Source organism: Marmota marmota, unplaced genomic scaffold (genome assembly GCF_001458135.2).
Source record: "Marmota marmota marmota unplaced genomic scaffold, marMar, whole genome shotgun sequence".
Classification (NCBI taxonomy): Eukaryota; Metazoa; Chordata; class Mammalia; order Rodentia; family Sciuridae; genus Marmota; species Marmota marmota.
The window spans coordinates 14,040,158-14,052,830 of NW_026000229.1; the positions used below are offsets into that span (position 1 = coordinate 14,040,158).

The following is a 12,673-nucleotide window of genomic DNA, read 5'->3' on the forward strand; positions in this document are numbered from 1 at the left end:
GTCTTTGGCAGAGGCTAGGAAAATAAATTTATGAGTCCTCTGGATAAGTTTCAGGTAGATATTGGGAGAAAAATTTGTCACTAGCCATTAAAATAATTCCTCAGCAGAAGCAAATGTGTGTAAGTGGAACATGTTCATTATTACTTAAATTTTACCTCTATATTTTATGGGACATAAATCTGATTTTATGGCTTGAAATATCAGTGTATTTTAAATGTACATATCCTAAACAGTGAGGATAAAAATAGACGCTGAATTGAAACATGTAGGCTCTTGTTTACCACCTAATATTTTTCTTTAGGTCAAAAATTGCACGCATGTGGCTTTTGCCCATTAAAGGTTGAGTATCTAGAGTTTGTGTCAATGATCCCCCTCCACCACTTTTTTTTTGTTAGAGATCTCACACAATACACTGGATATTTAAAATTTACTTAAATCCTTGATGTTCTGAACTTGAAAAAGTTCATGCAACAAGGAGAGATTCCAGATAACCTTTTGTCAAAGAGGGCAAACTTTGCAGGTATGTTGCAGTTCCAGACATATTCAGTATATTAAAACATAAAAAGGATTGTAAGGGTAAAAGAAATTGAAGTTAAAGCGTAAAAGTTAAAGGGTAAAAGACCGGGTATTGTAAAGTTTCTAAGCTGCAAAGTCTGAGTTAAAGTGTAAAGGATTAGGTATTGTTAACCTGAAATTTCTGTAGCTGTTAAGACAATGCTTGGAACCGCCCAGTAAATATTTCCCCTGACTGCTTGGTTGTTTAATAACTGAAGGGCTCTGTGTGGTCGAACGTAGGCATCGCAGGGCCTAAACCAATCAGTTTGAATGTGTACCCTGCTTTAGAACTGACCTATCACCCCCAACCGACCTGTTCCCGCCAATGAATGAACTAATCATGTTTAGGAATTGTAGTATGATTTTCCCGCGGTGTATGATGATTTGTTAAAGGAGACTGTGATGTATGTAAAATCCCCGCCCTCCCCAAAAAAGTGTACTTAAGCAGTGCTCAGCCCCTGCTCGGGGCTCTGGGCTGCCCTCCCTTCTTGAGCGAGCCTGCCTGGAGCCTCAGGGCGCTGAATTGGATCCTCAATAAACTCCCTCCTGCTTATTGCATGAAGCTAGCCACTTGTGGTCTCTTCCTCCGACGCTTCGCCGGACCCTTACAGGATAATATCTAGGGCTGGGGTGTAGTTTATTGGTAGAACACTTGCCTCTCACACGTGAGGTGCTGGACTCGATTCCCAGCACCACATAAAACTAAATAAATTAAAATAAGGATATTGTGTCTATCTACAACTAAAAAATATTTATAAAAAGGTAATATCTATAGTTTAAACTTAACACTGAATGTAAAACAATATTAAATACTGATATTAGGATTAGTGACAATATGCCAATCAAAGGCTTTTAAAAAACAAATAAAATTCAGTGTAAAAGTCCTAGTATTTTGAAAATTAGCATCTGAAAAGTGTTTAATGTTTTAAATAGTTTTAAGAACACAGGCTTTCTTTTCTATTATTAAAAAAATACTCTATATCGGGCACAGTTTATTCCTACAAAATAAATGAATGTTTAAAAGACAATCTGTCAAGTGAAAAAAAAAAAAAGACACATGAAAATAGCAGGTTCTAAGCCAAGTTAAACAAAATATTTTCTCCTTGAAAAGCTGCTTACATTCAAATGAAAACAGGGCAAATTTGGTCAATAATATAGATTGCATATAATAAAAAGGACCTTAGATCATGTTAATACAAGGATCAGAAAGCAGTAAATTCAATTAAAACCACCCAATTATTTAGCAAACTTTCAGATACAGCAAATAAATTAATCTGTTTTAAATGAAAGCACTCAGATAAGTAGCTTTTTGACCTCTGAGTAAGTCTCACGAGCAGCACTGTGAAGCAAGAGTCTGCTGAAACCAGTCAAAGTCCCCAAATCAAACACGTGGTATTAGTAGTCAAAAAGCATTTACAAAACATACTTTCTTGGTTAGTAGCAGGGGGTTCTGAAGCAAACGCCACCTACAGTTCCTCTCATACTTTGATATACAGTGTGTGTATTGGGGTGTGTGTGTGAATGCACACTTCTCCCACCCACGAACAGTCAGGTATCTTGGTTTTAACAACAGGATGTTTTCATTTCTGCGCTATGTTGTGGAAAAAGGCAGTCCTTCACCATTAAAAATGCCCGTCTTTCACTTAAAATCCTCTATTATCTACTAATGTTTAACTTGTAATGAGATTTAAAAATGCCTCTTTATTGAGACAAGTAATATGTCATCATTTTGTTCAGCTAACAGCCCTGACAGGCCTGTCTCCTTGAGTTAAGAACAGTAGATCTCTATTTCGTACACTGGTGGCAAAACCTGGTGAATAAATGAGAATTAGCCAACTGGCAGTAAAGATTTCTAATCTCTAAGATTCCAACTTTCCTTTTACCTTAGTTTTAATTATTCTTTTTGGCCAGATGATATATTTTTTCAATAAAGTGATCTTCTCTGTATGTTGCAGTAATTTATTTGAACACCATTCTTATGCATTTTTAACAACAAAAAAACACACCACCATTCACTATTTCTCTTATCTTTTTGATCCTTTTTACTACTTATCATCTTCTTTATTTGAAACAGATTTTTAACAGATAATTTTGATCATTACAACAATATCTTGCTTGCATTTTATTCAAATAATTCTTAAAAACAGCTTAAAAAGCCGTTTGGAATAACATCAAGCTTGCCATCAATCAAACGAAAAAATTCCGCTGGCGGTTGTATAAACATCAGATCAAGTCTGATGTCTTCAAGGATTTCAGAGTGAACCATAAAAAACTCCATTAACTTCTGACAAAGAATGCAAATTAATCACAACATGGGGTGAAATGAAATTAAAGGCTCTTTTCTAATCAATGACAAGGCAGGATGAAATATTTGTTACTCTCTCTGCACTCAGGCTGCCTAGGATGCTTGCACTTCCCTTGCAAAGCCCCAAGTGTAAGGTGTGAGCACAGATTCACCCACGGTGGCTCTTCAGCTCTCCACCCTCTCCCCCCCTAGAGCTATCTGCTTACAAGTCGTGGAGATTCACAAAACACACTAATCATCCGAATCTCAGGTGCATCCAATTTGTTATTCACACTCTCCCATGCCAGTGAAAAGCCTGGCGCAGACAGATGCACCAGGAACCCTAAATGACAGTTTTGGCCTCCGGAAGTACGATCACTACAGCAAAATCTAGTACAGCCTCCAGGTGAAATGTCTGGAGCTCCATATGGAGCAGGGAAAATTAACAACAAGATGAAAATCACTGCAGCAGCAGGGAGTCGGAATTTTTGAAAAAAAAATGAAATTTAAAGATGAAGAAAGAGAAGTAATAAATTAATGGGGTGTGAAAACATTCAAAGCTTTACAATACCAGGGGCACTATTTGCTCAGATTTTTTCCCTTTTTTTAACTTCAGGTCATTTTGATGTAATTTATTAACCAAGATCAGGAATTGTAGCCAAAAGAGGAACAATATTTTTATACGTGCAAAAGTACTTTAAATACATTTGTATCTGTATTAGCTTTGCTTTCCTGTGGCATCTTGCTTACCAAATTCCCCAGTGCCAGTGCGGACACATCCCCTGAGAAGACTCCTTAATGGATTGACTATCATCCTAACACAGGGCCCTGCTGTAAAGTTTGAGTGAAGGATGACAATTTTTAGCAGGCAATCCTTTTTATTTCTCCTAAATATGGTGTCATTAAACAAACCATTGCCCACCATCACGGTTTTGAAGTCAACTGAATCTGGATCTGTGTGACTCACCACACACAGCTCCAGTCCTTGTCCAGAGTTGCACATCTTCCCACATTACCATTAAGCTAAATTGTTCAAGAAATTGAGACATCTTTGTAAGATGTTTAAAAAAGCAGTTTCTCATAATCCTGTTGTAGAAGATGCTTTATAGGCACCCAGAATTAATGGTACTGAAGTCGCCGAGAGTTCTCAGGCCGTCTGGATCCCCCTGTCACTCTACTAAATACATAAGAAAAGCAAAAGGGCTCTAGGGAATGGCCATGTCATTTACAAGCACAACCCTCTAGTGCCCAGCACTCTCCACAGGAGGCCAACTAGGGCAGGGAAGGTAAACTAGGAGAAGGGGTTGGTGGGGCTGTGTGGATAACAGAGACCTGGTAGGAACAGCCAATCAAATTCAGAGGTCATGAAGCCAGTAGTGGGGTTTAATTGCTTCCAAGCCCTAAACTCAACTACACCCATTCTTCCCTCAGGCAAGGTGCCTGGCCTCTCAGCACTGCAGTCTTGCTCACCTGGAGGCTGGAAAGAGTGGTTCCCTGCAGGAGGGAGGTACAGCCTGGGACAGATACAGAAAGTGCTCAGGAGCTCGAGGTAGGAAAGGTGCTGGATGAATTCATGATGCCATTGTTCATCTTCTTAATAAGCCATAGTAATAAACTGCATTCATAGTGGCCCCCTAACCTCTTTCTGTGGAGTCCTAAACTACGCATGTCCTGAGGGTCTAAAGGAAACTCTAAGAAACACCCAACCCACAAAACAATGAAAATAGTATCTCAACAAAAATCCAACCCTGTAACTTATATGTTGGTCCCAGGCCACTGCCTCTTGCTAATATTTTCCCAACATCCTTCCCTTATCAGCCCTCTCACGGTGTCACCAGCGGGAAGAAGGGCTGCTAAGGATGCTGTCAGCGGCACTGACACAGGGCAGAGGGGAGGACGTTCTTGAAGCTTGCTCATCTCCCAGGATTCCCTCGGCTCACTTTACTCATAGCTCCAGTGACGGCTCACAGGTTGCTAAGAACATCCTTTGGCAATCTTCTCTTGGTAGCTGGAAACTCTGTCGTGTGTTGCAGCCCCACACTAGGGCCAAGATGGAGGCCCTTTGAAACTTCTCTAAGTGGTTTAATAGCCATAATCTCATTTGGTCAGTGTGCTCCTCCAATCAGATAGCAGAGGTGGATTTCGCAGGACTCTCACTTTAGACAAGAGGAAACCAAGGCCTCAGGACTTACAAGGCAAGAATGGCAGCTGTGGTGAGTTTGTGGTCCAGATGGATTCTAATGCTCATCTTCTGCCTCCAGGTCCAGCTCTTTCCAATGGGCTACTCTTCTCAGCTTGCCCCTAGTGAAGAGGCTCAGGTCTGGCACCTTGAATGCCTTTGGGTTTAGAGCAGCAATTCCATGTCACTATCCCTAGCCCAAGTACACAGGGATTCAAAACTATGTTACCTTAACAATATATGAAAAGCTTTTACGTTCAAGGACCTGCCTAGTAGGCCATAATTAGGATGGAGTAGTCCTTGAATTGGTAGATGGCATGTTGCTTTGATTCTATGACTGCTTTTGTAGTGAGTTTCCTGTCATTAGAGGTATTCAAACAGAATGTGAATGTTTGCTCTTCAGAGATATTGTAGAGAGGTTTGATTTCACGATGTCTGAGATCCCTTCCAACACTTAGAGTGTATGATTCACTCCTGCCTACTGCACTTGGGATTCAATGAAACCAAACTAGTCACAGTTCAACCGTGAGCAATCAGCAATTCTGTTGGCCCATCTTCTAAGAGGAGGTAGTCTCAGAGTGCGTGGGAGTTCCAATAAGACAATGTAGGCACTTATATTTTCCATATTTTTGTCATACATAATAATGTGACTCATTGTTAGGTATCCATGTACGCACAACATAACAATATAATTTGTTCAAGATCGTTCCCAGTACCCTTCCTTTTCTCCCCTCCTCTCTCCCTCCACCTGGTCCCTTTCCTCTACTCTACTAGCCCCCCTTTGCTTTTCATGTGATTCCTTCACCTAGGACAGGAGTTTGTGAGGGCATTTTTGTGTTTTGTTTTTGGTCCTGTGGATTGGTCCCAGGGACACTTTACTATAGAGCTACATCCCCAATCCTTTTAATTTTTATTTTGTGACAAAGTATCACTAGATTGGTCTTGAACTTGTGATCCTCCTGCCTCAACCCCCAGGGTTGCTGTGATTACAGGTGTGTGCTGCCATGCCTGGCTAGGAAAGCATTTGTAAAGTACTTTTCCCAACTTTCCCTTGATAGTATAAAACCTGTAAAATAAATGCCATTTTCACCAAAATGTAATAAAACACCCAAACTTCTATTGAAAGATCTGGGAAACAGGCCTGACGATAGGCTCAAAACTACTTCTATTATTTGAAATAAAAGAACCAACTGGGTGACAACATTCTTTCATAATTTGGGGAATCCAGTTCTTTTCCCCACTCTGATGATAAAGGTATTGCTAATTAGGGAGTTCAGCATATTAGAATTTCCCAACTTCCACGTGATTGATCCAGTAAATGCATACTTAAGACATTTGGGAAACAACACTGCAAAGGTGTGCAGTCTCTTCCCAAATCTGACCATAGCCTTCAAGGGCTTCATTTGTCAAGTGCAAGGGCAATCTACTTCTTAGACTTGTCATTCACCAAATCTTGCTGAATAACTACTCTAAACAGGAATCTCAAGAATATAGCTACATTTTCAATTTTCAGAATTTTTATGAGATGGCTTTCAAGTTTTTTTCTTTTCCTTTTTTTTTTCTTTTTTAATATGGCATTTTCTAGTTTCCCTTTATTACTTTTTTTTGTGGGGGGGACTAGGGATTGAACTCAGGGGTGCTTAACTACTGAATCACATTCCCAGCCATTTATTTTATAATTTTTAAATTTTGAGACAGGGTCTTGCTAAATTGCTTTAGACCTCACTTAAGTTGCTGAGGCTGGCTTTGAACTGTGATCATCCTGCCTCAGCCTCCTGAGTGACTGGGTTTACAGATACACCTGGCTTAGGTTTTCTACTAAGATGTGTTTGAAAGATACATCTTACAGGTCCTCTTCTGTTCATTTTCAGAATTTTACAGGATTACATAAATTGGCCAAACAGTGAATTGTTTAAAAATTACTGACAGGATAAGAGTCTTACCAAGATAAATATTCTAATGAGCTATAAATCCTGAAAATGTGATTTTAATTTGATGGGCTACCTAGAGTTAAGCAGCAAGGCTGTAGACACTAAAATCTCACTAAATGCTAGATTAGGAGCGCATGCCAAACGATTGCATTTTAGATTCTCTCTTTAAGGAAAAGATTATGTTTAAACAAAGAAGCTTACAAATTCAAAAGTGAGACTAACACTTCTGGACCTGACAACTTGGACAGTTTCTCTCCCACTTATCTGATGACTTTAACTGTGAAGGAAAAAGGATACAAAAGAGACATTTCAGTGAGTGAAGGATCTTTAAATGTCCACATGGGTACCAGGAAAATTTGCTTAAAAAGAGATAGAGAGAATGCGCCCCCTCCTATTATTCAATAACCACTGTTTGTGATGCATCTGCATAATCTAACCATGCATAAATTAGTATGTGTAATACAACACTTATTTGCATAATAATAGCAAGTTAATAGATGCTTAAAGAGCAGAGACCAACACCACCTTTAAATCAGACATGCCTCCAGGCACTTTGGCCTGTACAGACCAAGATGCCAGAAAAACAGTGAGCATCAACCAGAGGAAAACAGTCAAACCATTCATTTTTCATCCCTCTCGACATTTCACTTATTTCCCTCCACACACAGGGGAATTATTTTCAAACCACAAAATAGCATTATATGTTAAGTGTGAGCACCCTCCTATAGTAAAAATCTTAAAGAAATTAAAACAATGCTAGTAAAATGGACTGTTTTTTTTTTCTTAGAAATGTGGATAGGAAGAAGCAAAATCTAAAAAGAATTATGTTCAAAATCAAACTCACACAAAATTGGGGGCCTATTTGCCTTGCAAAAATAATGACTTCAATTAGACATTTTCACCCTTCTTCTTAACACTTTAACTCAAATAATTTAATTGAATCCAAAAATCCCGAAGAAAAGGGTATCAAGGAAAGACTGGACCCCTCCTCCAACCCTAATGTGAGCACATGGTACCGGGCAGGATGAGGGAAAAACATCTCTAATGTCACACAAAGGAAGATGATCGCTGTCAACCTTTAACAAAGGGGAAAAAAAGTCTGGAGTTTAAAAAAATAAAAAATCAACAGAGACTTCTAAATGACTCCTTTAAGATATCACTTTTCAATTTAACAGGACAGATTTATTTGTATGTGGCTCAAATGTTCACAATTGCTCCCTGCACCTTCATACATAGGAATGAATGTCACAGTGGCAAACGGCAGTAATGAACAATCTTACCTGAGGATATGGAAACCTCCCAAGAGCAAGCTGGGAAAGGAAATAATATTTGTCTAGTTATAGATTTGCATGCAGGGCAGATCTCCTTAAAACAGACAAGTACTAAATTTCAGAAATGCATCTAGCAAATACAAAAAGCTCACAACCTCAAATGCACAAACTAAATTATTGCTGTAATTACATTACAAGCTGTATTTAGAATGGACATTTTCAATAGACAATGTTGCATCCCTGATAAAATATTCTAATTTTAATAACTAGACATTACCCTTATGTAGTTTCTCTTAGGAATATTCTCAGCTCTGTGGCCATTATTTACATTTACATGTGTGCGACAGTTTCTTCTACACAGATATAAAACTGTTGGCTTCTTCTCTGTAAGATAGGAACATCTAATTGTTTCCAGCCCACAGCTCTGCAGTGATCAGTTTTTTTGTGTACATGAAGGGCTGTAGGAAGTGGGAATGGGCCAGGTTCTGAAATGAAAAACCATGCTATTATTTTCATACTTTTTGTTTGTTTTATTTGGTCCATTTTCTATCCATACATAGAGAGAAAGTGCTACCACTTGTGCGAAAATGGCAATTTAAAGATTGTGAAGTTGGAACTTCAGTCTAAAAGTGGGAAAGGGAGCTTAGAGCTTCTGGATTAGCTCGACTCGTAAACTATTCTCTGTTTCTGAGCCAGTCACTTAATTTTGGTCTTTGGGTCCTCACCTGGAAAAACAAAATGATTCCTCCAAGACAGGGCTGAGATAATACGATCACATTTAACAAACTCATGATAATCTATGTAAAGAAAATAACTACATTCAAAGTAGAATCACAACATCAGGGAATTTTAAAGCTGGAATGGATCTGTATCAATCTTCTTCACAGATGGGACTTCCAGAGTCCCACTAAAGCAGTTCCTACACAGTTAATCAGTGGAAACCTAGGGGCTGACCCCAAGACTTGTGACTTCATTCAGAGTTCTTCCCAGCACATTATGCTGTCTTTCTAGATCTTGAGAAGTTGAACGCTTATTTCAAAAAAAGGAACATTGCTTAAACAATTTTGAACTGTATTTTGGAATTGTGTTTAGAATAATTTCACGTAACACAAGGACACCTACTTCATTTTATGAGAACTGCATCTTGGATTTAAAATGATGTCCCTCAGTTTTTTGATTGCATAAACTATTTGTAGACTAATGGGTAAATGATCTATAGATATTATCAAAACCAAAAGTTATATGCAAAGAACAAATACTTTGTTATTTGCTAAGGATAGAAATGAAGATGCTAAGGTTTTCAAAGTTCCAAAACCAGTTTGAGCAATAGCAATATAATAGGAATTAACCATATGACCTTGTAAGGTGACTATTTTGAGAGTGTCACCACTCATTTGTGTGTGTGTGTGTGTGTGTGTATGTGTGTCTGTGTGTTGTGGAACACCTAGTGTCATTACTGATTTCTTATATCCAAGATACATATATATATATATACATATATATATATTTTAAAATATATAAATTTATACTATTATTTCATTTGATGGATACAGTTAATCCCTTCAGGTATAAATAACAAAAGTATCACAAGATAGGGAGAAGGAAAGAAAGTGTGGCTGTTTACTTTAGTGGCTTTCAGAGTCTTGTGTGATTACATTTGTGGTCTATGTATTGTAACTCATCAGGAATGGGGAGGGTCTCAGCTTTCCACTGCCCCAACTCTGCCCCCACCCAACAGGCTACATTTTTGCCCTACATTTTAGAAATACAATATGTTTCTGTCCAATAAGAGTGTGCACACTGATTCAGAAGGAGTCACCGTGGTCTATCATGGTGGTTGTCCAGGCATTTGTGCCACTGTGTACTGACCTGACAGGTGACAGCTCACCGAAAGCTGATACCTGTCAACGCATGATCTGTGGATGATGAATTTTGCATATTATTCCATTTGGAGTAAAAGAAATGGCAAGGAGGGTCTTTTATCTAAGAAAGCTAATAGTTCAATAATACTAGAAAATATTTAGAACATCCTGTCTCCAACCCTCCTACAGGTACCGTACCATTCTCTTGGGTGCATGTTGATACATCCTTAGGGACCATGGAAGAATCCCATCCACACAGCTTACAGGCAGAAGAAACTTTTGTGTGACACAGACCATCAAGACCTAAACTAGCTTTCAGGTACCAACACTGGCCATTGGTTCTTGAAGTTTAAAGAATCAAAAAATGATAAATGGAAGTCTTAAAAAAATAAAAAGAGTAGGAAAAGGTGAAAATGTGAATTCATCCCATTTCAACACAAAGCCTCCAGATTCTCAAATCATCATTTTGCATGGAAAAGCCAGGCTCTGGCTGACAAGGGACTGTTGCACTCATCTACTTGGCTCCTCTGTCACAACTGGTACAAGGTAAACAAGAATGGCTGATGGCATTTATTTGCTCTTTAAGGTACTACCATGCAGGAGACAGAAAATTCATTGGGGATCTCTTTGTCCCAGTCTGCTTGGGAACAGGTGGCAGTGCTTGAACTGGTGAATACATTGTTTCTGAGCCTGGTTTTGTTTTCTGTGTATTTTCCTGACACCCTATGGAACATCAGTCCTACCTGTCAACTATGCTTCTGAAAGGACTGCTTCTAAGACATCTTGCAGGTACGGACTGGTTCCTCAACCTTGAGCACTGCAAAAGTAGCACGACAACTGCTTCCTCTCTGACAGTGTCACCACTCGGTTGCTGCAGCCCCAGACCAAGGACTCCAATTCTATACTAGTAAACATGGGCAGTGGCACTACCAGGCTGTCACCGAGAGCAGTCATTTTGAGGCCCCAGCAGAGGAACACGCCTTCCTTCCATGTGTGTCCTTATCCTTCCAGGACCAATGCAACTCCAGTATTTATGCTCCAACCATTTGTCTTGTGGCACATTAGAAGGAAATATGCAGCCAGGCCCTAGAACCCTTTTATCAAGCTGTACTAGGAAGAGGTAAAAAGGAAAAAGGGCTCTTTGCAGACATGGCTGCATGAAGAACAAGTCTTCATGAGGCTGTCAAAATAAACACAGAACCCTTGTGGGGCGAGGGAGCGCACAGGCTCTAAGAGAATCTTTCAGAGACAGACAGACCTGGGGCCATGCTGTATCTTTTACCCCTACTGGTCTATTAATCTACTTGCATTTCCCCAGTTTTTATTGTCAAGGTATTATAAATTAGGAAACTTACAAAAGAGAGTATGTAATCTTCTCTGAAATGGCCTGCAGATATGTCACTGTACTAAATGTGTTTCAGATTTAATGAAGCTTTAATGTCCTTTTTAATTTTGCCTGTTTCTGTATCACCAGGGGTCGGGCAAGGCAATCAGCACTCAAGAGGGTGGTTTGGTTTAAAACTAGGAAAAAACTCATTTGCTTATGAGTTGCACTGTATTTTCTTAATTAAATTTACTGAGTAAAATGGTTTAAGTTCAGCCAACCAATGACCTTTGTATGTAGATTTAGATTTATAAATAGGTTAACAGTTAAAGTAAAGGGGGAAAAAAGAATTGCAACAAAGCAAACAGATTAGGCTAAGCCAATAGAAATCTCTGCTCTCTTTATCATCTTTACAAAAGAAGCATTTAAATATAGACAGCTTAAGTCCAGTTTAAAAAAAGTATATTGAAAAATGTGGACCCACATAAGCGCCAGCAATTCATCAAAGGACTCTCACATCCTTTTCATTCCCAGGAGGGGAGCGGCTCATATTGTAAAAGATTTGGAAAAGCTTTATTTGTTTTTGGGGGGTGGTGGTAGACAAGAGGGAGGGAGAAGAGTCTAGTTAATGTTAAGTAAAAAAAAAAAAGTGCATTTTAATTCCAAACACTTAAGATTCAGCAAACTGCTGAATACTCCTTGTGGGACATTTATTTTGTAAAAGGCAGAAAAAGAATGCAGGGGAAGCGATCATCAGTTGGGACTACATTTAAATCACAGTATCCACTAACATCTCACTGCAAAATTATGAATGTTCCTTCCTGCCACCTAGTTAATCTTTGATTTGGCCATCCATAATCTATGAATTGCTTTTGGTTAGCAGCATTTGAATATGTTGGACTGTATAATTTAAATAATGTGCACACAGGTATGTGCACATGTGCGTGTCTGTGTGTGTGTAGTCACAACTGTCCAATATACAACAGTGGCATGAAGGAAACCTTTCTATTTTAACAAAGTTAGGATACAAGATTTTTGTCTGCAAAGGAACAAAATGGCTTTGGTTGATCATAAAAACAATTAATGTCATGAAATTAAAAATGATAAAGAGAAAATATGTTGTAGCCAGAAAACAGTGCAGGATACAAACTCAGGACATGCTACTGGTGATCAAGTTGCTTACGTATAGAATATCAACCATGCAATGGGAGCAGTTTTAAATTTACAGTTACACTGAACAACATTTTTTTTTTTTTTTTTTTTTTTT

General features: G+C 38.7%; 1 protein-coding gene across 16 annotated transcripts in view; it reads right to left on the reverse strand.

Annotated features, from left to right (window-relative positions):
* Map2k5 (mitogen-activated protein kinase kinase 5) overlaps positions 1 to 12,673 on the reverse strand; it is a 243,479-nt gene that overhangs the window by 74,232 nt on the left and 156,574 nt on the right. For 13 of the 16 annotated variants that reach the window (XR_007343974.1, XM_015480492.2, XM_048793802.1 and 10 more), the window contains one exon: positions 8,230 to 8,259. The exons of the other annotated variants lie outside the window; for them this stretch is intronic. Coding sequence is in view for 12 of the 13 variants with exons in the window: in XM_015480492.2 (XP_015335978.1) it covers positions 8,230 to 8,259 (30 nt within the window). In the remaining variant the exon portion in view is untranslated. The remainder of the gene's footprint in view (positions 1 to 8,229; positions 8,260 to 12,673) is intronic. 16 annotated transcript variants of the gene reach the window in all.